At 38.1% G+C, this 27,522-nt stretch overlaps 1 protein-coding gene across 1 annotated transcript in view; it reads left to right on the top strand.

Annotated features, from left to right (window-relative positions):
- The first annotated feature begins 250 nt into the window (after nucleotides 1-250).
- Nucleotides 251-27,522, top strand: part of LOC139718663 (leucine-rich repeat serine/threonine-protein kinase 2-like) — a 156,405-nt gene continuing 129,133 nt past the window's right edge. The window contains exons 1-4 of the mRNA XM_071630121.1: nucleotides 251-402; nucleotides 6,831-7,155; nucleotides 15,488-15,579; nucleotides 26,959-27,038. Of these exons, the coding sequence (XP_071486222.1) occupies nucleotides 6,984-7,155; nucleotides 15,488-15,579; nucleotides 26,959-27,038 (344 nt within the window). The 5' untranslated portion in view covers nucleotides 251-402; nucleotides 6,831-6,983. The remainder of the gene's footprint in view (nucleotides 403-6,830; nucleotides 7,156-15,487; nucleotides 15,580-26,958; nucleotides 27,039-27,522) is intronic.

Raw genomic sequence — 27,522 nt, 5'->3', positions numbered from 1 at the left:
CAGTAGAGAAATGTTGATTCAGTTTTATCTACATGTATGTTATGATATGTATCACCTTTTATTAGGGACGGCGAAAAGTACAATTACGTTTATAAAGAGAGTGGCTGGTCATTATGCAATGAGACATTATTTTCTTCCTAAAGCAGACCAGACAGGTCGCTGGGAAGACTTCTCGAATGGACCTTGTGTACGTCAATGCGCGCCCAAGTTCACGAGAATGACGAGAACGCATACAGTGTACACACACAAACAAACAGGTGTTTTGCACGCCCTAGTACTGCTACAGTTTAGTACGCGAGTCATATGATGATGCCGTGTTATATAACACAGGTGGATTCTCTCTGTGTACGATAGGTCGTCTCGCGGTGAAGTATCTTCGGCGGGAGTCGAAATTCTTTACAGGTATGTTCAGTCATTTTTGTTCCCTCACGTTTGTTGTGCCTATCAGATACTAACGGGCTGTGTCTTGGTTTGAGTGAATCTGCATTGCTTTTTTTCGATCGTTCGATCTGTCAAGCGAGAGAGAGAGCATCATCCACTGCCACCACATCCCGCAGCCGTTAACCCCCGGTGGGCCTCTCCCTGCTCGCCGAGGAGCTACCCCGCCTCACTACTGGCAGCTGCAGCTCTGTGGTGTTCCGTACGATACAAGTACTCCGCAGCAGAGAGTGCACTACAACGTGATAAAATGCTTGCCAAGCTTGGCTTAGCATTGACCGACAAGTATGTCTAATTCCGCGAAAAACTTCTCATTTATAATAATGACATTTGCTGGGTTAGTTTTTCGCTTCTTAACTGACCCAGCAAATGTCATTATTATAAATGAGAAGTTTTTCGCGGAATTAGTGTCAGTCAAGGCTGCAGAGTTCAAAATACAACATTACAAGCCATGTGTGCGTTTTAAGAAATCCATATTTAACGTAAATGCACACATTTAACGTTAGATTTGACATGTTGATAATATTCCAGTAGCTTTCTAGTTGGACTGAGGTCAGGAATTGATCTATTCTAGATCTAGATGATTAGATCTCTGACTGTATTCAGTTGTCAATAATTTGTTGAAGATTAAGCTTTTGATGAGTGACTATTGCTAGACTAAACATCTAGCGTCAATACAATGATGTTGTGCAATTATGGTGGCTGTTGTGTGCTGGATTTATCATAATCCATATTGAATGGTGCTAGTTTGAGACGAGCCCTCACATCAAAAATTGGATGACAATTGAAGGAAATTATTGCCATTATATTCAATTTTCAAGTAGAAGGTTCACAGGCAAGCTCTGTAAAATTTCATCTGAACAGGTCATGTCATACATTTCAGGCTGGGTAACATCTTGAATGAAGAAACGGGCTGAAGCTGGAGCTGTCCTAACTATACATAGCCCTGTCGCTGTACACAAGTGTTCGCACAGCGTCTGGTTGGGCTTGTACTAGTACAGAAGGGCTGTCCAACCAGAAATACCAATATTATGATTAATATCATACAGTGCATGTGACCCACTACAACAAAAGGATACTGCCCTCGCTGTAAACAGCTTGTTACTTGTGGAAATTTTGTGTACATGTTTGGCAGAGCACAACATACAATGTAGGCCTACAATGTACATATAAATTACAAGTACAGGATGCATTATCTTTGCATACTGCATACAAATTTGTATCATCTACACTTAGAGTTGGTAAATTCAGCACAATTGATAAAGTTACAAGATTTTGGTGTACACCACCAGCAACTACCTAATGAGACAGATGGTTTCTCTCACTATTTTAGCTTGTGTGAACTGCAAGTCCTGTGAGCAACTAGTGCAGCCAATGCTTCTATAATTATGTAGAAATTGATTTAAACATTTGTATTCATTACAATCAATCAATGAATTGAAAATGAAATGTATTTTTCCCCAAAGACATTTACAAGGTGTAAACTAGAATAAAGATAAAGTGTAAAATGATTGATTTAGGATGTAAGAAGGAGGAAGTTGAGAATACAGATCGTGCTGTCACAGTTTAAATGAAGCAGTTTCCTTCCGAATTTTCCTGACTTGGTACAACAAATGGCAGAGAATAAAGAGCTCTGTGCACAGTGTATGGAAGTGATTACTCTTCCATCTGTTCAAATTGACCTACATAATTTGCTGTCATCTTTGCCAGGAAATTGATGGTGATAAGCATGGTGATTTTTTTTTTGTGTGTGTGTGTGTGTGTGTGTGTGTGTTTGTCGTCTTTTTTTTTCAGCATGTAGTCACCATAAAACAAGTGATGCCTTTAGCATCAGTGTACACAACTTGCTTAGTTTCCCATATCACATTTTGAGATATGCTAAACTCCATATGTGCCTGGTTTGTAGACTGCTCTGTAATGAAAGGGAGGAGTGGGAGGGCAAGGCTGTGCACATTTGGAACCTGCCTGATTACCAAAAATTGAGAAAACTGACCCATAGCCTTTTGTCCTTCTTCATTACCTCTGCCAAGGAAGGAGGAGGTTAAGTGATCACTGGAGAAAACTGACCCAAAGCCTTTTGCCCTTCTTCATTACCTCTGCCAAGGAAGGACAAGGTTAAGTGATCACTGTAAAAAACTGACCCATAGCCTTTTGCCCTTCTTCATTACCTCTGCCAAGGAAGGAGGGGTTGGTTTGTTTGTTTGCAAAATAACTCCAAAAGTTGTGAAGAGATTTGAATGAAACTTGCAGGAAATATAAGGAACAAATGATTCAAGTTTGATAGTGATTTGGGAATTTTTGTGGATTTTTGAAGGATTTTTTTATCTTATGGCTTGTAAGGACAATCCTTCTAGCAGCACGTACTGGAGATTTGCATACGCGCACTAAAGCGCGTACTCTAATCGGGCAAGAGGCTATGCAGCTGGAAGCTGATGACGTAAACAAAAGGCTTCTTTTGGGAAATTGCATGCGTGTATGGGTGGAAAAGAGTTGCTGACTTTGCCGGACGGTCTGTGCTCTCCCAGAGTGCTTTTCTAGTTTTGATTGTGGTCCCGAAAAAGCACTTCCAAGAGGCAGCCATCCCAGGTCACCTTGGGGTAGTCATGATTGCAATTCCAATCCTTGATTAGTGGCCATTGCTCACTGTAATGTACAACTGATCAAAATACAAACAAAAAAACAAACAAACAGACCATACTGTGAATCATGTACAAAGTTGTATGTATGTGTGTGAATATATTTTGTATACGTGTGTGTGTGGATGATATGGAATTAAGAATGTGCTTTCAAGTGGTATAGATATTTAGCATGTGAGCACATGTTTTTCATCCTTATTTATTCTCCAAATCCCCTCACTGTATGATGACACAGAGGAACAAAATTGTTAAATTTGTGTATAATATAATATTACATGATCTGTTGTTATTTACTTGAATTGTGTACAATGACAGCTTCTAAAGTTATTCGATGCCAAAAGTTTAGGGAAAGGCCTTTTCCAAACATGCTGCGATGAATTGTCACAACATTCTGTGTTTTCCATATTTCATATAGGCCTAATCCTTTTCTGAACCCCATCTTTTTAATATCATCAGAGGTCTTGCAAGATATTTTGATGGTGCATAAATGTGATTGATGGCTTGCCATTTTAATTTCATGGTACATACAAGTTACATGATGCTGCTGCTGTCGAAGTTTTCAATATGACCTCACATTTAGTTTCATACAATGACCTACAATCAAATTAAGCCTAACTTTGTCATACAGTTTGTACCTCTTTACTTTATGACAGAGTATTGCAATAAAAATGTTTATTTCTTATACAATGTACTTGTTTTTAATGAAAACTGTTTCTTGTGTCACTGATCCTAGGCAAAATTAGTAACTTTCTTTAAATGAGTGTTTAGGACAGTAGATTTAACTAGTTTCCATGCACAGTAAAACAATCTGTGTTGAGAACATTAATTGGTTCTGCCAGCAATTGTATGTCATCATAATGTGATGTTCATATATTTCCAATTGCAGTATTTTGTGCAATCATAACTCGTAGCTGTATATTATAAGAGATTATAAAATGGGTTCAAGAATGTAGCCAATAGGAAGCGCTGAAATGAGACACACCTCCTTCCTTTACTTCAGTACAACTGCACTGCCTGTAATCCTATGGTAGATTGCCGATCGTCTGTGCGCGCGGCGGCTCCTTTGATGAATTGCATGCATACGCGTACGCGCTGTCAATCCTGTAAACAACTTCTAGTTCGGGCTGCCGGCCGGCCGGCCTGTCTTCCCTTGTGCATGTTAACTCTGTGGCGTACGTACGTATACGTACACTTTGTACAGTACAGTAGACCAAGCGTTATGGGACCGGACGCGTACATGGAGTCACTTTGAAGAGCAAATCCAACGATTTAGCAGGTTAATTCTCACGCCGTTTTCAGAGTATGTTGTCTAGTAGGCCTATATGAGGAGTCTATATCAAGTCTTTAAGGTAAAGGGTGCATATTCTATGTAAAATAAGTAAGTTTTCATGCGGGTGTCCGGAAATTAGAGAACCCAACCCCCCATTATACTTATACTGTATGTGCGGGACTTCCGCGAGTGCGACGTGCGTAAAAGTTTGGGACGAACATCTTCGGACGTCTTGACCCACAAAGGTACGTGAAAAACGCTGAAAAATGATGTTAGTTTTCGAATTTTCGACCCATTTTATAAAACAAATGATGCACAGGATTATTTCGTGGCATTAGTGTGGGCGTAGCTCACTCTCGGGTATTTACAATGTAGTGCAACATGCACTCGGCTTCGCCTCGTGCATGTTTCACAATTGTAAATACCCTCGAGTGCACTACGCCTACACTAACGCACTCTATCCTGTGCATCATTTGTATACCATTGATATGATGAGGCTCATATGATGAGGTTCATGAAACATTGATTCACTCTCACCAGAGCAGAGAGATACTGTCTTTTAAAACAAGAATCCTATTACTTGCCATTCACTTTGAAATATGGTGTAGAGCATGAAAGACTGAGTGTTTAACTCTTTGTATGCCACAGTGGAAATCCCCTGTGTGCCACATTATTCTGAGACACCAACATAGTCATGCTTTGGGAAAACATTTTGCTTTCAAATCTATGTAACTTTTAGATTTCTTGTTAAGCTGGACATGTAGTGAGCAAAGATGTGGAGGAAATATCAAGCTTTGCTGTGATGTAATATGACTAATCTACATGTATGTTTGTTTTTCTTTCAAGTGACCAGTAGCTACATTACTGTAAAGCTGTGACTTTTGCACACAAAACAGTGACAGAAACTTAGAATTTACACACAAATCCAGTAGGGAACACTCCTTGCTAGTCAATCCCCACTGAAAATGAAGCTACATGTGAGAAATCAAAAATCAAATCAAATCGAATCAAATCAAGAACAGAATCACGAGAAATGCTTGCATTGTGCTGTGGCATTTAAGCTATTTATCAATCAGTTTGGGCGGTTTGTGTGTTTGAGCAGAATATGTGAATTTGACACTCTGTCGACTGAGTCGGACGTGCAAATGTGGCACATAAAGAGTTAAGACTCCTTTGTGCAATATTTCTCCAAGTGTGAATAGTGTAAATAGCAGGTGCCACAGGGAAAGAACAAATAGCACAGGACCATATTTTTTTTATTGCATGGTCTCATGCCACTTGTTGAATCTAGCAGATTTTCGTGACATAAGGATAAATATTGACTGATGTGGAGAGGTATGTAGTTATATCTTAAAGTCATAAATGGACTTTAGCTGGAAGTATGCACACAAAAGACTTTATCATATTTGCATGGTATTACACCAGATAAGAATGTCCCTGTCAGGGATTTCCCATTCATAATATTCCTCTTTCCATGCAATCCAAAAAAAGTACCAAATGGGTTACTGTAAAAGTGGATATTTTTGCGCGACTAATTTTTCGCGCTTTGCCGGGTGAGAAGAGTTTCGCGTGTTTTTATTTCCGCGGAATCAAGACACCAAGTACACGAACATACGGCAAGCAAAAATATCCGCGTGCTTTTATTTTCGCGCTGGCTTCTGGTTGCGTGAAAACTTCAACACCGCGAAAATTTCCACTTTTACAGTACACAGCTACAGTGCGTTACTCATCCTCATTGATTTATGTGTATGCATACTTTTTATGTTTATTTTTTAAATTTGATAGTGATGTTCAAGCTCTGGTATATAAGTATGTGTGATATATCTATCCCCAAGAGAAAGTAAATGTGAGTTCATTTATAGTAGATGTACAAATGTTAATGTTTGTTGCATTATGAGAATTGTTTGTGCAAGGATATATAAAAAAAAATCCCGAATGAAAACTTTTAATCCTAAGTCGTACACACTTTGTTTATCCTTCATTGCTCAATAGACACATTTTGATGTTTGTGTAACTACGTGAAATTAGAAGAAAAGAATGTTGCACAGTGGTATATTGCTGTTATTGAGCAGCTAGAGAACATGTATTCACATGAGGTTATGTACAGAACATGTATTGTATGTTTTTTCAACGGATTTTAAAAATCAATAGACTTTGAGTACTGAGTGAGATTTAATGCCTTGTTATTCATGCTTTGCAGAGAACAGGAATATGAGATGATATTGAATGAATTCTTTAAAACCAAATTTTGTGTGTGTGTGTGTGTGTGTGTGTGTATGACACTTTGACAAATTTCACATGGAGCCAAGATTCACGAAAGTAAAATGCATCCGTAAGTGTTTGTCAACAGAGTGCACTGAATGCCAGTGGCAATTTGCGAAAGTTTCATGCTGTGGAAAAAGATCGTGAGCTCCAATTTGCAAGGGTTTTTTGCCATGAATGTTTATGGTTTTTACAGTAACCTCATTTTTATCACAATTTGATAGATTCATCAAGCCGTGGACACCATGGAGAATTCCGGCAGGGATGTGGCAGTCCTGGCATTAGTGATCCAACCTCAAGCGAGCAAAGTTTAAAGTAACCAAGTGACCATATCAGTTCTCAAATCAATCGACCCCGTACCTCTACCCCAGGGCGAGATGGCACTTCCCATCCGCATCATCAGGGCGGACTCGCAATCTCCGCCCCCTACCCCGGATGATGAGCGGATTCGCCGCCGCACTCTGGACACTCTACTTCTTCTCAAGGAGCAGTTCGACCCTGAGAGACTCAAGGAAGTGTGTGTGGAGCTTGCCATTCTGGCTAAAAGTGGTAAGTTTTCGTCTAAATGCAACTGATTTCAATTGCCTTTCATTGACATAAAATAGGTAAGCATTGATTTTTCATTGTTTTTAAAGCAGCCACAATAAAAGATAATGGGCATACGATATACTTTGGTTGGAATCGAACCAACAATCTCCTGATTAGCGGACAGGGGTCATATCTACAATACTAGATTACCAAACTTTTGTCTGACAGCCAGTGCTGGGTCTTATCCCTGATATACATGTAACATGGGGTACTACAATATTTACAAGCATTCAAATTAATTAATTCTTGTATCAAGTTGTTTTTATTGCAGGAATAGATTAATTTTACTTTTTTTTTTCTTCTTCTTTTTTTTATTCCAAGTGATCAGCCAACAAGATATCCAGACACTTTTTTTGTGTGTGTAGATCATTGGGACAGATCTAATGTTGAAACTCTGTTTGAAAATCTGGGGCAAAGACAAAAATATACTCGTGCAGTTTTGCTTAGTGGTAGAAAAAAACATTCTACTCATTCATCATAGTACTTCATTTTGATTTCCAGCTTCAGTCTTAAATGTAGTAAATGAATATAATGTCCATGGATGTGACATTAAAAAAAAAATCAACATGTTTGATTTTCGTAGTGATATTTCTGAATATTTTTTGCACAGAACACTATGATTCAGCAGATACAGTGTACTGTACCTCTACTCAAAGTTGCGTGACTTCAGCAATGGTAGTGATGTAAGTCCTGTTCTGAAGGGCTAAAGTGCAGGGGAATATACACCCACAGCACAATTATCTCTTCTATTTGCAGAGTTATAAATGGCAAACTTTGTTCAGTGTATCTCCCAACACACAACGTCCCATGTGACATTGCGGGTTATTGATGCATTACTTTACAACAATATGCCACAAGGGCACGTGTTATGATACGTTTGTAACAATGCCAGGCCATTAGATACAGGCCTTAAAGTACTGTTGTTCATTTTGGTACATACACTGAATTCTGTTACCAAAAAAAAAAAAAAAAAAAAAAAAAAAAAAAAACTTTCATTGTCATTGTATAGGGCTGTTGATTGTGATCCTTCTTTTGATAAGCATATATTTTTTCAACTTTTTTTTTTCTTCTATTCCAGAGACAAATCGTACATATCATTAACAAGAGTTCATTTTGTCACACATTGTGTAGGTTATATCACAGTTCGTTATTCAGAAGGTTCATTATTGGCAAGGTTTACTACTCATAGTACTCTGGTTCATTAGTATGCATTTTTTTTTCTTGATTAATGAACCATATTTCATTTTCTGACTGTGGAACATTCAGAATGATAAACCTTATTTCATTTTTTGGATTAACAGACATTTGGAAGAACAAACTGTATTTCATTTTCAGACTAACCAACCCTCAGAATAACACCACAATGTTTGGATTAATGAACATTATGGTATGTTGATTTTGTGCGTTTCAGAATGATGAACCTCATTTCATTTTTGGTTGAACGTATGAACCAATATCAACCATGGTATTTACCCTTGCAATATCATACACCCTGTGTAGATGATGACAAGTTGCTGCCTGTAATAACAGAAAATGCTTCTTCTTCAGACTAGATAAAATACCCCAAACCCTCTTATAGCATATTTATGAACATCTTATGTTTGTTTTTTAAAACAAAAATTACTATTTTTTTAGTATAGATGCTTTTAAAACTTATCAGTCACAAAACCTACATTTTCTTAGTATCTACAAATGAATGAATGACTTACTAAATAAATGAATAAATGTAATGTAGACTACAAAATGAATGAATAAATAGCAAAGTGCATGAAATGAAATTAATTGAAATGAAATGAAAGAGATATCATTAGAAAATAAATGTGTTTTCCTCCCTTGTAATCAAGACCTGCCTGATATTCTATGCATGAGTTTTACCCATTTTTGATCATGTAGCTGGCTATAAACATCTCATGAAGATGAGAAAGGTGTGAAGACTGTCTAATTCCATGAAAGTGGCAACTGAGACACCTCCTTGGCTGTGGTAATGCGACATTTAATCTTGCATATTGCACATACCCCCTCTAGTGTTCAGTTGTGTAAAACTACAGTGCGGACTCAGAGTGATCACCTTGTCCCCAAGGTTGGAACAGTTCGAGTGACCTGCCTGTAGTTATCTGACAACAACAGCAATAACAACAGCAGCAGCAGTAGCAGCAGCTGCAGCAGCAACAACAACAACTAATACATATGTAGAGAAAGACATGGATCATTTGTTGTTGTTGTTGTTGTTGTTGCTTGTTTTTGTTGTTTTTTGAGGGGGGGACAATTCTCCTAGAAGGTATGCAAATTATCACCGATATGGTGTGATATATCCCTTCCAGCAAGTGCACTTCCTCAGTATTTTTATGCCTCCGCCACGAAGTGGTGCCGGAGGCATTATGTTTTCGGGTTGTCCGTCCGTCCGTACGTACGTCTGTACGTCCGTACGTCCGTACGTCCGTACGTCCATACGTCCGTCCGCTTTCGTTTACGCGATAACTTGAGTAATATTTACTGAAATTTTACCAAACTTGGTCCAAGTATAAAGTGTGATGGGGCAATTATTTGATTAGATTTTGGGTGAAATCGGCTAAAGGTCAAAGGTCAGAGGTCAAGGTCAAATCATGAAATTGTATCCGTTTACGCGATAACTCAAGACTGGATCGAGCAAATTTCACCAAACTTTGTTAGAGGATGATGTATGATAGGACAATTACTTGAGTAGTTTTTCAGTGAAATCGGACAGAGGTCAAAGGTCAAAGATCAAGGTCAAATCCTAAAATTTATCTGTTTACGTGATAACTCAAAACTGGATGAAGCAGCTTTCACCAAACTTGGTCCAAGGATGATGCATGATGGGAAAATTAGTTGAGTAGATTTGAGTGACATTGGCAAGAGGCCAAAGGTCAAAAGGTCAAGGTCAAATGCTACAAATGTTGCAATTTCCCCCATATATATGCAATGCCCAAAAGGTATTTTCTTGAAACTTGGTGTGGACATGTACTACTGCGTAAAGATTCTCCAGAGAGAGTTTCATGTCGTAAGGTCAGAGGTCAAAAGGTCAAAGGTGAGGTGAAAATGTTGCAATATCACTTTTCTTGCAAATGGTTCAATGTATCTTCATGGAACTTGGTACATAGCATGTACTGACTGGCAAGGATTATCTAGGGAATTTAGGGGTCATGAGTCAATAGTCAGGGGTCAAAGGTCAAGGTCAACTCCTCAAAATTTTACTATTTCCCTCATATACTAGTATATGCAATGCTTGCATTATTAGTTTCAAAACTTAATACATGCATTACCTAATGGAGATTCTCGAGGAAATTTCCAGCCAGAATGTCAAAGGTCAGAGGTTAAGGGTCAAAGGCCAGGTTTCAATGCCCCCCCCCCCCCCAAAAAAAAAAAAATATATATATATATATATGTATATATATATACAAAACAAATCTATTTTGTACCGTCATTACACTCTTTCTTCATACCTTGGAAATTACTCAATGCATAAACTTATAAAAAGGTCCGTCAGAATTCAAGTAAAAATTCTCAATTCCCCAAATATGTGTACCTGCACTCTTAGAAAATTATAGCAAACCCAGTTCAAGACATTTCTAACAGACCTGTCATTTCAGTATTTTGCCAGTTATGTGAAACTGTCATGGATCACACATTGTGAAGACATTGTACTATACGCCTATTGGGAGAATCATGCATTATGGCGGAGGCATCAGTCGCCATAGCGACATTTCTAGTCTACAATTGCAGTATCATTGGTAAACATTTAACGCATTCCCACAAGAATCTTAAATCACCAAACTCTTCTCATAGAACCTACCAGATCCTGTTGGTAATGAGTTAATTAGCTCATCTTGGCATTATCACATCGTTTGAGTAATAACGGGTTTCCTTCAGAAGCAATTTATTGGAATTCTCTTCTGTCTAACCCTTTGTGTGCTCTGAGTGCTGATTATTGCAGAAAAAGCAAACAATAACAGAGCATTGTGCACACTATCCAAAGTCTTTGGCCCTTAAAGGGTTAGCCCAGATACACTATTGTACATGTATTGTTGTATACCATACTGTGGTGTATATTTCAAGAAGGAAGCTGGATTCTTGTCATTACTATGACAATTGCCATTCCAGCAAAAGTTGCTATCATATCAACTTTTTATGGAATGGGGCCATGGTGAATTGTACTGGTAAGGCAATTTTTCATGTGGTTATATTTGCAAGCAATTAGATGCACAATGACAGAATATGAAGTTAATATGATCCCTCTTCATTAGAATAATTAGTGATATCCTTTCTTGGACAGAGTAATTGTGGTATGGATGACAGTATTTCAACTATTTTAACTATTTAACTTCTTCATTTCGGAAATTGTATCAGTGTGCTCACTAAATTTTCAAAAATACAATCATGTACCATGTATACAATGTTAAGTACTACACCAAAGTCAAGATGGAAAGTACAGGTGACATAGTGTTGAAAAGTTCTTGAAATAAACTTGAAACATTTACCAGTGAGAAGGTTTAAATTGCTTAACAAGTAGGTTCTCTATAGATGGACGGCTGAAATGGACTGCTTAAAAATAGCTGTCATTTTTCTCCCGCTATCCTTTATTTTAATGCTTGCATGCCGTGGCAAATTCATTGCTACAGCCTTGATGGCAATTCAAGTTTCCCTTGTGGCATAGCTATTTCCTTTTGTCTAGAAGTATAAAGTTGCTGTCATTTTTTGTATGAAGCATGTGAGGGGAGGGGATCAATAAGACTTTTTTCTGATTTCTGAAAAATGCCATGGTAAATTCATCAGGTACAGACTTGATTGCAGTTCAGAAGTTTTTCCTTGCCAATGCTGTTTCCTGTTGTCCAGATGCCAATAGGGAGCTTTCGCAAGCACGGCGCGGCCACTACTTGAGCGTGCCATGTGCAAAATTTGTTTCTGGGTGTGCTCAAATGAAAAAAAAAAAAAAAAAATCCTGTCCGGGTGAAAATGAGTATAGTTCTCAGCCGAAATAGGTCCTGATGTTGGGCATGATGGAGCAGCCAGCCAATCAGCGATCTTGTTACTACAGCTCCATCCATACAGAAAAATGAACTGTTTAGAAATGGGGATGGGAGTCCAGTGTGGGAACCATCACAGCTGATTGCTTCTGTGTCCTCTTGGTTTTCGTGTTGTGTAGCGGAAGTGTCCTAATATTATCATAATTTAGCCAAACATCTGCAATGTTTGTCTCTGCAGTTGTCTCCCATTTCTCTGACTGTACATCTTGTCTTTCAGTTTTCAAGATACCTGCTTGAATCCACCCCCCTCCCCCCCCCCCCCCCCCCCACAGCCGTGAGGAATGATTAATGTCAGATCAGTCCTCTCTGCTCCTGTATTCACCCCACTCTATCCACTTCCCACTCATTGGAATTCTGGCCCAAAGGCCATACATCACTGCAGACAGATGACATTTGAACTCTGAACTCTTGTTCGTGAGTGATGTTTGGAGTTGATATGTCGGAACTGTTTATTCCCATGCCACCATTATTTATGTGCTTTCAGTTTGATTTATACACGTGTGGGAATGCTTATAGGACTGGAATGCTATAAATTGATGAGATGCTGCAAAAGTAACTCTGTTATACATGTAAACCCCATCTTGTTACCAACTTTTTTTGTCAGGAAGAGAAATGTGGGAGCCAAGGTAGTGACTTGGAGGGGATTCACATCTCAATGAAACCTGCTCGTCACCATGTTTGAAAGCATGTTTCATAATTGATTTAAGTCAGTTTATGAACAAACTTGAATCACAATTCGCCCAAGCTTCCAAACTCTCTGTCATTTTCATGCTTGGCCCATCCATGGTCAGAAACTATTATTCAGTCAAGTTTCACTTGATTCCACATTTACGAGGCTTTTTGCAGTGTCCTAACTGTTCCACAACTCCAAACAAATTTTAGAAAAGCTTTTCAAAAATGTGATTGCTGAATTCTTTTGTGAGTTTAGTTCAAATCTTAAGTGAAGTCTTATTTATTTGTAAAGTAACTGTCATTGTTCTGTAAATTGATTAATGATGTGTTTTAGGTTGATATGTAATTTTCTTCTTTTGTTTTTGTGTGTTCTTACACATGTATCTGTCTTTTCTCATTTCTGAAAGCGCCTAGAGACTTGAATGAAATTTGCGCTCTATAAAAATGGTTTATTATTATTATTATTATTTAAATCCCCTAATTCATTCAAAATACACAACCGTGCCGCTTTCATGTACAGTGTATCTGAGTGTATTTGTACACTGAACAAGGGTTTGTGATTGAAAAATAAAAATAGAACTTTAAAAGGTAATGTATGTAGTGCAAATATTTGCAGGAAGAGGATGGTAAATAATGCATAGATTAAGCTATCTTGAATGAAATGCATCAGGAGCCTTTTTAAGCTATCGATATACAATTTGTAGCACACATGCACGCTGCCATTAATAAACCTGGCTGCTGTTATTGATAGACCTTGCACGTCATGTGTCAGGCCCTGTTGCCTTCCATTTAGTTCCAAAAGAGTACCTTTTGAATTGCCAATTATTCACCACCCCCCCCCCCCCAAAAAAAAAAGAAGAAGAAGAAGAAGAAGGTTATGCACATCGTATCATGCCTTAAATTGTCACTAGTGCTAGGGAATGATAGTAATTATAGTTTTTCCTGTCAAAAAAGAAAAAAGAAGCACAAAGGAATGCTGCATTGTGCTCTCGCTCCATATCTTACTGCTTTGGTAATCTACATCCATAATACAGATGGTAGCGACAAAAAAGAAAGACTGAGCTGATCACATTGATTATGTGAACCTATATAGCAAGAGGTGTACAAGTAACTTAAATGTAATTTTCTGTTTTCAGAAAGAATGAAGGTTATGTGAGCAGTGAGGGTTGAAAAACATTGAAAAAAAGAAGGTCGTCATTTTGAGGAGAGCCGAGTAAAGGACGTTAAACATGAGCCATGGGGTGTTGTTTATTGTTGATGGGTTATATGCGTAGCACTTCTTACAATGTATGACACTGTCGTTACTGGAACCTTTAAGGCTTAACCTATGCCCTTCAGAGAAACTAATCCTCCTTTTCACTATGTTGCAGATGCAGTGTACCAAGCATTGAATTTCCTCTAGGAGATCAATTGAGCCGTTCAGTTTCTGTGTGGGAAGTATTCTGACGCTGCTATGTGGCAGGCATCAATGAAATATTTCGGCACTCATGGGCATCAGTGATCTTGACAAGAGAGAGGAAAAGGGGGGAGAAGGAGAGGGGGAAGAAGGAAGCATGGAGAAGTATGTTGACCATGTGGATTCTTAATTCCTACCCAACTCAGGGCTGCGCATGCTATTCCAGAGAGCAGATTCGGCCAGATCTTGGACCTACGTTGTAATAGGTCCTTGATCAGATAGGAAGCCTGCTCGAGAACATGGGAATAACTCCAGCTGCTGGCTAGGCCACATTTTGATTAATGGGGAATAAACGTTGCAATATCACACCTGCAGACGACTCTTCCGTGGTCGGTCGGAACCACTGACTTGGTGGAGAATGAGACGCAGTGGAGTTTATGTCTCTTTGCATGCTCCTCCTTGATTTCTGGAATGCCGTGTATAAACAGTCAAAGTTTATCTCTCCAGGAAAAGTTTTTTTTTTTTGGGGGGGGGGATGTTGGAAGGGAACAACAATATCCTTCCTGTTTCCTCTGCTCAGATTGTATGTGGAAAACTTGTCTGCGGATGGGGAGAGAAGCTGTTAACCACCAGTAGCTGCTGATCCAGTAAGCCCGCGACCACTGGTACAAAAAAAAAGAAGAGCGAAAGAAAGAAGCCAGAACACCAGAAATCATGCAGATGGCATTTCACTGACTGGCAGTATTGCAGGCAAGCTGGAACCAACTTGAGGATTTGATACTGGCCCAGTGACATCAGAGAGAACACAAGAAGTTTGTCATGCGGACAGATTATGTCATGCGTGGCTAGCCCATTGATGTACTGCAATGGTGACACTCTATTGTATACTAGTATTTCTACAGTCTGTGATTGTTGTTTTTCCATCATACGACTGACCAATATGTCTCACTATATTACCATGACAGTAAAAGTGTTCAACTGTGGAAACTGTTCATTGTGATTCGTGTTCTGGCTGTGCTTCGATCATTCCCGCATGGAAACGGGTTGCTGGGCATCTCTGCAATGAGGTCTCTTCTTTAATGCCCGCTCATTTGACCGCTTAACCACTCTTTCTGATATAAAATGTATATGCACGATTCACTCTCAATGGATTTCGCCTCTTTGTCGACTGAAATTCCTGCAGAGGCAGCGGCAGTCACGCTGGAACAGTACCATGCCCACGCGCAGGTCCTGCAGGTGATGGAACAGCACTCGTACAACAGCGGCATCCAAGAGGTACGTGTATGTTACATCAGTTTCCCGTCATTATTTTAGTGCCAATTAAAGAGGAACCGCAGTCCAAGTACAGCTTAACTTCTGTCAACAGAGTAAAATCTAACAAGTAGGACAGTGAAAGTTGATGTAAAGTTGGTTAAAACAATAACATGGAACTTGAAAATTTTGTTTGTGTTCACAAAGTGTCAAATTGCTCACAATGGAATTCACAAAGTGGGCAATGACATGACTAGCTATCAACTCTTCCAAAAAATTCTTTGCACACAAAATTACATTTTGTATAAATGTTACATTCCCCATTGGAAAAATTACTGGGGCATTCATCAAAGTTCTATTAACAACTTGTTAGTAATGTGGTGTAAAAGATAAAAGGTCAGCAAATTCATTAAATGAGATGATAGATACATGCATTGTCAACTCTTTGATTGGTTCGTATAGAAAAATAACTTACAAAGATGATATTTTTGGATCGTACATGCAAATGTTTGTGCTAGTTGGCTGGCCATGTTCAATTTTCTTATGGTGATTGAGTGAAGTATGTTGTCAGTGGTGCTGTCAGTGGACGTGAAACGGTTCTGGCAAAAATTTGCTGTCACAGGTGATATGGAGACTGGTGCTTGAAATAACCTTTGTGTCTTTTGAACCAGGAGACAATGTCCAATGAAGCGACACACGGGATAAAATTACGATGACACGATTTATTCAGAGAGAGTCACAGTGTAGTGTGACAGTGTAATGGAGTAAGAAACTAGCCGCATTCACACACCTGATAACTAATGGTTTTTGAAAATCAATTTTTGCAACTGTGAACACACATACACACACACACACACACACACAAATGATAAATGTCACGATATGCACAGCGATGTGAATATCAGTCAGGCAGGATTTTTTTTTTTTAATTCTTGCGATAATTTGCCCTGCCTAGTTTTTGTGGATGGTGCAGGAAGAAACTCTCAAACTTTTGTAGTCCCATAATGCAACTTGTCATAATATGTTCATTCTTTACCTAATTCCATGCTGCAAGCTCTTCAGTGCAGAGATGTTAATAAAGTTGCAAAATGTCTTAGAAAAGGGTTAAGTCAGAAGGGAAAAAGGGAATAAAGAGGGTGGAATAGGTGAAGGGGAGAAGAAGAAGGTAGAAATGTTTGGGATACAATGAAGGACAGCTATAGATACAGAAACAAAAGTGTACTGGTAGAATCAAACAATTATTTTTTTTTTAGCTTAAGGGGTGGTATATAGTTTTGGTTGAGATGGTGATTCAGATTGTAACTTTTTTTGAGATTAGAAACCACCTTGAGACAAAGCTGACACTGGCTTTGTCACTGACAGAATTACTCAACACTCACCATCATTTAAGGTCCTGTTTGCCTTTGGAGCAGTGATTTAAAGCGTATCTGTACACAGAAATTTAGTTTTCTGACATTGTAGGTTATTGTACTGGTAATATCCCTATAAAATATAAGAGTGCAACGTTACTCACATACAGAGATATAGTGCTTAAAGAGACATAGAGCAATCTCTAAAATGCCAAAAATTACATGCGCCTTAACCCTAATCAGGCTGGGGGGGGGGCGGAATCTGCCCCCCCCCCTCGACGTTTCACGCAATATCTTCGCAGTGCGATAAGCTCCCAGCGCGATGTTTCATGACTTTTTTCTTTCAAGTATCGCGCAACTTTTGAGACCAAAATTGTTGCGCCCGCGCGTACCGTTTTGACGCGACGCCCGTTTGAAAAAAATTTGGAGGGTGTCAACCCCAAAATTGCTCCAAAACGTGATTTTGTGTACAAATCCAATGCAAATTGTGTTTTTTCAATTAATTCACATAAAAATTCATATCTTGACTTAGAATGGACGAAATTAATTTATTTTAGCATAATAAAGCTTCGAAAAATGTCTGTGACAAATTTTGGCCAAAAAACAAACAAAAACAAAAGGTCGAAAAACAAGGAAATACATAAGAAATTCAAAAAAACAATCAAATACATAAGAAATTAATTTCGATACAGATTTTTTTTTATCCTATGTCTCAGGAGAATGATACAAGAAACATTTTAAAAAAGAAATTAGCTTAATTAGAGCATTAATAAGTTATTTAGAGCCCAAAACTGATTTTATGCATAAATTACAATAATTAATTAATATAAAATATAAGAACAATTTTTCGGAGAAAGCAACCATACATTTTGATAGTATACGTCGCGGGCGTCGCGTGTGCCAATTTTCGGCGTTCCATAGGCGAGATCTAAAGGGGGGTGGAATCCACCCCCCCAGATATAGCATAGCCAAAAAAGCCCAGCCTGATTAGGGTTAATCTAAGAGTAGTCGTCTGGCGTTATCGACTGCATTGGATGGCGTAGTTCGATAATTTTCTGTACGATCAGTGTACTACGATACTCTCAAAACACGCAAATGCACGCAAATGTCCACGTACGCAGTTAGGTTGGTGCTGCCACGCCGTGCCGCACTGGGCCACTAACCAGGCAGCCGCGGCAGCATCTACTCATGAATGCAGATGCATATGGCTCGATGAGGCGACACCAATAGACAGTATTCGATATAGCTGTGTGCAGACAGAGGCGAACGAAGGAAACGTGCACACACCGATGGTCTATGCGCGGCTACTATTTTCAGATCTGGCTACTATTGCAGTGCGCACTAGTTCATGCTGATTTATTAAAATTAATATTTCACAGTTTTGGAAATTTTTTGTGATGGGATAGAATTTTCTCTAGAGTTCTTAGGACATGCTCTCATACCTCTCAAATTTAAATTTTAGGGAAGAGATATCCTTTAAATAGTGTTCAAGATATCACTTTTGATGCATATGTGTAGGTCAGTTGTATCACAAAACATCCCACACGTACCATATAAAATTTCTGCAGTAAAGCCTAAAATATAAGGAGATATCACTATTTTTCTCATTAAACCATATCTGTAGATGGTTTAGTCTGGAAACATTTTTATTATAACTATTGTTCACATTTTGTATATTCAACATTACTTTAATTGATTATACTGGTTCAAATTTTTACATTGGTTGTTTCTATCCCTAACTCACACTTTAGAACTATTTTGAAGCACTAATACTGGGTTTTTGTTTCATCTGCAAATGGTAAATTATGTCTTTAAGCCACATTAGCATAGGAATGAAACAGTAGAACGCAGTTCATGTTTACAGTTGATCACTTTCTGCAGGGTTTATTGTGAGAGTTCTTTTGTCGGACAGCTATGTTGAGATGTCCTCAGCTTCACACAAGCTTTGTTGTCTGCCTAGTCTGTGGTGTTTCACAATTCCACTTCTTTTGTATGGTTTGGGACAATTCCCAGAGTGAATTGCCAAAACAAAGTTACAGTAAAAATGTGCCGAAATTAATCGTCAGCAACTTCTAAGTTGTATTTCATTCTTATAAAGGGATATAGAGGGGAAAAGAACCTGAGCGCAGCAAATTATTCTCTCCTCCCAGCAGTAAGACAAATAGCATAAAGGTTTATAAAAGAGAACCTACTTCAAGCCAAAAGGACTGCATACCTGGGCAACATGACTATACTCATGTTTTGTCAGCGACAAAGCCAGTATCAGCTTTGTCACACACCTGTATGAAATATCAAAGAGTATAAAATTCTAAGAGGAATTCAAATTATTCAAGTTTATTTAATGAAAATTGGTTTGAAATGGCTGAGCCATCAAGAAACAAAATAAAACAAAGTGGTCCTAATAAAAGGCGAGACCCTTCTTTATTGGGATCTCTTTGTTTTGGGTTTTTTTTTTTTTTTGTTTGGAAATGTCAAGCAAAAGGTTATGCATGTATATGGATTTAAGCTATAGCTTGAGCTTAAAGGAGACCTCCGGATGATTTTCAGATTTTTACATTTGAACAACTATAAATTAGTTACACTGAGGACAGAGTTTCAGAATTTGTGATAATTGGGATGAAGAATAAGAATATTTTCAAAATTGTAGAACAAACTGCAATGAACAAGGATGATGACATGGCAGAGTCACCATAAGAATGCAAGAGTTGGGGCTCATGGAAGCAGAACAAAAGAAGAAGGCATGCATAGATTATGCACAGGTGAACTGGCAAGCAAGCGGTATTGTAATGAAATTACACTGCTACATTTCTGAAATATGTGAACCTCCTATGTCATCATCCTTGTTCAGTGTAATTTGTTTAAGGTTTTTCAAAGTATTGTTTCTCTGCTCAAGAACCACAATAAATTCCACAAATCTATACATGGAGTTGTCGATTTATGTACTACATGATGTGAAATTATGAAAATCGTCTGGAATGTCCCTTTAAAGGACAAGTTCACCTTCATAAACATCAGGATTGAGAGAATGTAGCAATATTAGTAGAACACATCATTGAAAGTTTGAGGAAAATCAGACAATCCGTTCAAAAGTTATGAATTTTTGAAGTTTTTGTGCAGTACCCGCTGGATGAGAAGACTACTGCAGTGTATGAATAACTTAAATGTCACATGCGTACAACAATATAAGGAAAATATAAAGAGAATTTCACAAAATTCCATCTTTTGAAAAAAGTACACATTCCCCTGACTCGTTACCGACAAATGTTATGGGTAATATTATTCCCCCTGCCTTTAGAAAGAGGCAAGTCAAGTGCTCTTTTATTATGCAAAAAAAGTGAAAATATGTTGAATTTTCTTTTACATTTTCTTTATACTGTTGTACGCATATGACTCACAAGCTGTAGTAGTCTCCTCATCCAGCAGTTCCAACACAAAAATTTAAAAAAATTCATAACTTTTGCATCGATTGTCCAATTTTCCTCAAACTTTCACTGATGTGTTCTACTAATATTGTTGCATTTTCTCAATCCTTATGTTTATGAAGGTGAACTTGTCCTTTAATCTTTTGCTTGACAAGCTTGTGCTTGTGCTTGAATCAATTGCTTGCAAGCAATTGCTACTTTCCATGCATACAGCCTATTGTTTCGAGAATTACAACTTTAACTTATATTTCAAATCCAAACCCCTCCATCTTGTCAGGACATTCTATATGTTACCTCCCCCACCCTTCATCTATTGCTTAACCCCCAGCCACACACAAAAAAAAAGGTCTCTGTAAAATATTCAGACTCTTTCTGAGTTTATTCCCATGTGGTTCTAAGAACTGCTGCTATAAAAGTTTGTGGACATTAAGAATAGACATTGTACCTCTTACAGTTTTAGGTCAAACCTTATCTGACAGGGTAACAGATAAATCTCAAACTTTTCGCTTGGACTTTTTTTTTCTTTTTCTTTTTTTTGCATAATGTGAGTCACCAGTCACACATGTGTTTGCGTTATTAAGGAAATGCCCTCTTGACATGTCTTGAAGTCACAAACCTGATGCTGGTCTTATTGGCAGGGAATGTCATTATGTTAGCCCTTCTGATATTTTCAATATGGTGACACGGCATTTGCTCCTGCGACAATTGCTCCGGTCTTATTTTCTCCAAGGACTTAGGGTTAGGGTTAGGGTTGTGATAGGGTTTTAGGTTTAGTTTGATATGAGGATTAGGATTAGGGTTAGGGTTATATTTGTGGGTAGAATTTATGTTTGGCTATTATAGCGTGCAGATATTTCATGAGAGCAACTGTCACAGGAGCAGATGTCATACAACCTTTCAATCTAAACACTGAAAAGGGTTGAATGATGTCACATTGGCACAAAAAGTCTGATTTCCCACTGCAAAATTTCTTGCTGGTAATCACTTTCAGGATTGCATTTCTAATCCCTTTTAGAGTCAAAATGGACTGTCCAGACACTGAAATGAGTTTCCTGAATATCAACTGCATACAATATCGCAAAGTGACATTCCATACCACAATTTGTGTCACTGAGTGTGTGACCTGTCACACAGCTCCCAGTCTGCATGAATGCAAGCTTTGCCTCCTCAAATTCAAGACTCCAACTTGACTCGTGCTTTTGGCGGGAATTCTCCCACTTTCAGACCACTTTCACAATATAGCCCCCTACTTGAGTTTGAAGATCTCCTGCTCTAGCTGTGTGTCTCTGCTGTGTGATGTACTTTCTCCCTCTTGCAATTTGTTGACTGTGCATCACAAAACGAACAAAAAAGTCACACCCTTTGATTTCATGTGAGGACTCAAAAAAGGTGAAATGGGTCAACCAAGTCAATATTTAGTTTTTCATATTTTCTTAAAGAGTTATCCTCCTACATTATCCTTAAGTCTGTAATCATAAAATGAGTGGGAAAGTGCATTTTCAGTAGGTTTTTCCACAACCCTTTTTTGTAGAGTAGTGAGATCAGTTTATGTCTTAGAGGCCCCTTTTTATTTCTTGATAACCCTTTGCACACTCTTCACTTTCATGTCTGATAACTTTTGAAGGGACGAAGCTACTGCTTCTAAAGTTGGCATTAATCATGGACAGAATGTGTTAATAGAGCATGCTCAATTTCAATTTAATCTGGTAATCCCTTCATTGTTGTTGCTCCAGTGGTTTACACTTGTCTTTTGTCCCATTCATCTCACAGCTTGCACGGTTTGGTAAAGATTAAGCGCTTGGATAGACAGATACAGTAGACCATGTACTTCAGAGCCTCTTTTCTCGGTTCACACTTTTCCAGAGTGTGCACTTTCTTTCCAATATTTAGATAGGTTAGGATAGTCCATTTGAATTGAGATATACATCATTTTAAAGTTTAGAATCTGCTCTTTCAGAATCTGTCCTTAACTAAAAATCCATGTCTGGCGACTTTTGTTTGTTTTGTGATGCAGGGTCGTGAGCTTTCTCCTGACCAAGTAAGTCTTAAATATGTTTAAAAACTATTAAAGGCTGTAGAAGATGGCACCAAAGAGCATCTACAACCCTTGGAGCTAACCCTTGTCTTAGACCACAAGGAACACTATGTTTCACGCTCGTGATGTACCCTACTCTATGTGCCATAATATTGTTATACATATGTTCGTATGATCAGTCTATGGTTTGCTACAGGGTCCAGGCAGAAGAATCTCCATTTTGAGAGTTGCTTGGGTTGGAGTCTCTGCAAATTTATATCAAGAGGTGCATGTACTAGTAAATCTGTGATCTTGTAGACTACAGAACAAGGCAACAAGAACTGATCAAAATCTCAACTGGAGTGTACGTCTCCACCATGATGTTGGCCAAGCATGGTTTGTGATACATGTTTTGGATAAATGCAATTATTGTAACTTTGAGTTTTGTTTACCAACAAGGGCTGTTGTTACTTGTGCAGATACTATTAAAGATTAACATTCTTTTTTTCAAGTTCATTCCTCTTAGTAGTTTTGCACACTGGAGGATTCTTACTGAAGATTAAGTTGTCATAAAAAAAATAATGAATTCGGGAAAAAAATCCATAATAAAAACTTATTTGTTCATTGAATAGTCTCATGTCTCATGTCTAACCATTCTGAAACCATACTTTTTTATTTCTTTTTTTCTGTTTTTTTCCTAGCGCATAAAGACATTTAATGCGTTATGAATATTGTGAATTATGGGATTAAGTAACAGTAGTAAAAGAAAAGTGGCAAAACACACAGACAAGAATAATCAGGAAGTAAAACAGGGTGTTTAAAAGTGGATGATTTTTGAGAAATTTATAGCCTTTTGAATCTTATTGAGTAATGGTCCAACATCGTGCCCCATATATCGCGCAAGTGGTAATCATACTTTTTGACATATCGTCATGTGGTCAAATGTGCGTCAACTGAATATACAAATGCGTGTGGATTAGCATGAAATCAAAGGAGATTTCTTGTAATCTGGTTGCTCAATGTCCATCCCATATGTGCGTCTATGAAATTCAGATATCTTTATAGTAGCGCCAGATGGAAAAAAAAAACAAACAAACTTAAAACCATCCGACATACAGACAAGTAAGATAATGATATTTAATGGTTATCAGGCCATAGTCTATTAAGGAAATGACAACTGATTATGAAAGGAAACTACTTCCTTGTACAAACCACTTGCAGACCACATAAAATTGATGAATATTAGGGTGATTCCGTGCTGTAAGTGGTGTTTCACTGGTCAGTCAGCCTTAAGTCAAGATAATACTTCCATATTTGTCTCCGTTACGATTAATACAAACACTTGCAGCTCAAACTCTTAGACATGTATGAGAAATATATCATTGATGAAAATAAGAAGACACAAAAAGAAGAAAAAGTGGCTTTCTACCTGTAGCAGCAGAGTTTTCCTCAATAACCAAAAAAAAAATGACTTATCAAGTTTTAATCTCCATTTGTTTAAAATAGTACAGCATACTGTCCTTACATGTATTTAGTGCGATACGCACAATACACAAAAATTGAAGTGTAGAGAGATGCCAGAGATGCTATACACGTTTCTCTTTGTGGTTTATTTATGATTAATTGCACACTGCAGTGTTACTCTAGATTATTAAATGTACAGAGAGCAATACTGTCCTTTGGAAAAGAGAAGAGAGGAGGAGGTATTTCCTTTTTGACAAAAATGATAATGATATTTGAACGATCAGAGACTTCTTTTCCAAGAATGATATTTTGATAGAATAAATGTCAATATCTATTGACCAGAATTACAGAAAACAAATTGTAGAGTAGGGCTTTTAGATACAATGTACAGTGTACTTGTATGAGATAGAAAATTTATGACTTCTCTGTGGAACAATATATGTGATATGTTTGCACGTATGATGGAGGAGAAGTTGTGTCAATATTAAGTAGTGGTAGAATGCTATTCCCTATATTAATAAAAGTACAAACGTGTACCCGCTGCATGCTATAAGGATTAGAACCAACACTTGCTTTCTGGCGAAAGCTCGGTGGTCTAGTGGAGATGACGCCTGTCCGGTGATCAGGAGGTCGTAGGTTCGAATCCTGCTCGAGTATGTACGCCCATGATTTTTTATCATGGCTACTACTAAAACACTGATCAATTCAGTGCTTCTTTACGTCGATGTAGGGCAATTTGTCAATCAGTTGCAATGGAAACATCTCGACGGAAGAAAATCATGAATTTGAATAACAAAGCAGTACCCGCTGCATGCTATAAGGATTAGAACCAACACTTGCTTTCGGGCGAAAGCTCGGTGGTCTAGTGGAGATGACGCCTGTCCGGTGACCAGGAGGTCATAGGTTCCAATCCTCGAGTATGTACGCCCATGATTTTTTATCATGGCTACTACTGAAACACTGATCAATTCAGTGCTTATTTACGTCGATGTAGGGCAATTTGTCAATCAGTTGTAATGAAAACATCTCGACGGAAGAAAATCATGAATTTGTATAACAAAGCAGTACCCGCTGCATGCTATAAGGATTAGAACCAACACTTGCTTAGGGCAATTTGTCAATCAGTTGTAATAGAAGTATACTTTATTATTTGTAGGTGGTCTTGATAGTTTCATGTGGGTCATAAGATTGTGTAAGATAAGGAATAACTAGAAATCCCCAGTATAGTTTTAGATATTACAACTTTAGACATGACAAAACTTGTTGTTCTCAGGTCAATACCAAAGTAAACATGTGTCACGCGATATTCCAAAGTGTAGTTTGGAGCTTCCAAGAAAATGTGATTGAAATTTCCAGTTCTCAGAGAGAGAGAAAAAAAAAAGAAAAGAAAAGAAGAAGAATATAAAGTATGATAGATATGTTTGTCATTTTGATTTTGTTGCTGTCTATAGAGGGCAGCATGTAAAATCAACTAAATCTTCAAGTTACAAACTGCATAACTTTTTGAACGATCTATCTGATTTTTCCCAAAGTTTTGCTGGGTATGGCACTTTAATCAATCTTTCCACTTTTGCTATTTTTAACTACAGTGGAACACAAAGATGTGTTTAGGGGAAACTTTTGCTTTGAATTTCTTGAACCTTCGGGCAAAAAAAAAAAAATGGTATTATTTAAGTTTGTAAACTTGTATGTAGATCTGTCAAATTTGTTCCAGAAACTCTTCCAAGGTTTTAACTCAGCTTTGATTTGCTGTGTTTTAATTTTTGTGGAATGTAGACTGTACCTCCGAATTCCTGTCACCCTAGGTTATGAAGAATTTGCACCAAAAAAAGAAAAAAGAAAAAAAATATTAGTGATAGAATGATGGCTACTGAATATAGAGTGTCTTGCGTGATGAAACAAAGTAGTTCCAAGAAACCTCATATATGAATTGAACATTGGCTATCTCTGGAATTTGATCTGTAGTGGTCAATTGAGTTTAGATTCCAAGAATATGGGAGATATCTTTCTGATGAATTACTGTCCTTTTGACAAGGCTTTTGACTTATCATCACCTTTAATGATGGAGTCTAGTGGACTTTTAATAAAGTCTTCCCCCACCGTGCTTGGGTGATCGGGTGTGACGCCTTCCAGTAGAGGTGACGCGTCCATCGGGCGGAGCTGAAATTAACCCATGATGCAGGGACCGTTTCTACTTCTACTGAGGCCCATTGGGTGCACATATGCTGTGGGTCTCGCAGCGTAAGCCTCCACCAAGAGGTTGATCGGTGTAGGAAGTTGCCACAAAATGTAGCAGCCGAAAACTTGTGTCTTCTGGCTATCTCTCTTGTCTCATTTGATGGTTGAGAATTTGTGGAGGCCGGTATTTAATCGGATGCCCAACAGAATGTTGGCTATAATGCACTGTGGTGTCAGCAGCATGCTTTCTTGTAATGATGAAAGGAGAAGGGTTTGAGTGCCCTCTGTTGCACATGTGCTGAGTGTAAAGCCAAGTTTCTTTCTGGCAGCAATCATGAAGTTGTTTCTCTGCATTATGCAGGTGAGTTGCAGCAACGGCACCCCAGCAAGTCATGTTAACATTGCCCACAAGTCTGGACAGTTGCTGAATAATGGAAGTTGCTGAATAATGGAAGTGTTGCTTGTGTTTCCGTGAAAAAAAAAATGACTGTTCAGGGGGGTGTTTCATCAACGTTTGTCGGCACTGACAACTGTCAGCGCTGACAATTTCAGCAAAATCCTTGGTTTTGATTGGCTGAGATGCTCTGGTCACTGACTGTTACTATGGTGATTCAAGGTGTCAGCGCTGACAAACGTTGATGAAACACCCCCCTGTTCTGTCGTTTGACCAATCATGGAATTCATGTTATTGAATAATTGAACATAGTAGTAGACTGAAAAAGAGATTCAAGAATGTTCATTTGAAATTAATGTACTATTTATTAATCATTCTTCAAACCATGCCAGATTTCAATGTCAACATGTATGCAGTTTATTGTCTTATTCACACATTTCTTTTTTTAAATTATACAAAGTTGAGTGAGTATGAGGTGTAAAAGGATACAAGTTATGATCTTAATTGTATTCTTCTTCTTTTTTTTAAGATGAGGTGAAACATTTTGGTATTTGTTATGTTTTTTCTGTTATGTTCTTCCAGGCTGGATGCAATGCGCTGGCTACCATGATGCAAGTGAGCGACAAACTCACCGATCTTGTGCAGAAGAAAAACATACACAGGTAAGGAAGGCCCTAGGCTGGGTGTTTCCTGCAGGGGGAAATGGCAGCGCGGAAGTACTTCACTTCCATGCAGACATTAAATGTGTGATAACCCCACCAGAGTGCAGACCTCGCAAAACTGAAAGTGAAAAGCTGGTCCTTGATTCTGTTGACTTTGATGAGTGGAGTTATAATATCAAACGAATGAAACGATAGAAGCTTACTATATTAAAATCAGACAATAAATTTAAAAAAAAAGAATGAATACTAAGGTTTCACAAGTGGCAACAGAAGAGCAAGAAGTGCTACTTCTTGTTCTACACATATGTATGTAAATTATATGAAAATGATGATGTCTTGCCCATACAAGTATCCTATTGGCCAGGCCTGCACACAAATTTTGATTTTATCAGGATTAGTGCTAATCTACTCAATCTCCTTTATTTAATTTTTTCAGATGTCCAAAGAAGGTGTCATTTTTGTTGTGAACTTTAGTATCAGTTCC

This window comes from Diadema antillarum, unplaced genomic scaffold (genome assembly GCF_040938485.1).
Source record: "Diadema antillarum isolate AM-2024a unplaced genomic scaffold, OU_Dant_1.0 scf00000098, whole genome shotgun sequence".
In the NCBI taxonomy this organism is placed as follows: Eukaryota; Metazoa; Echinodermata; class Echinoidea; order Diadematoida; family Diadematidae; genus Diadema; species Diadema antillarum.
The sequence above is the reverse complement of the archived record's forward strand: the minus strand, read 5'-3'. Positions and strand labels throughout refer to the sequence as shown.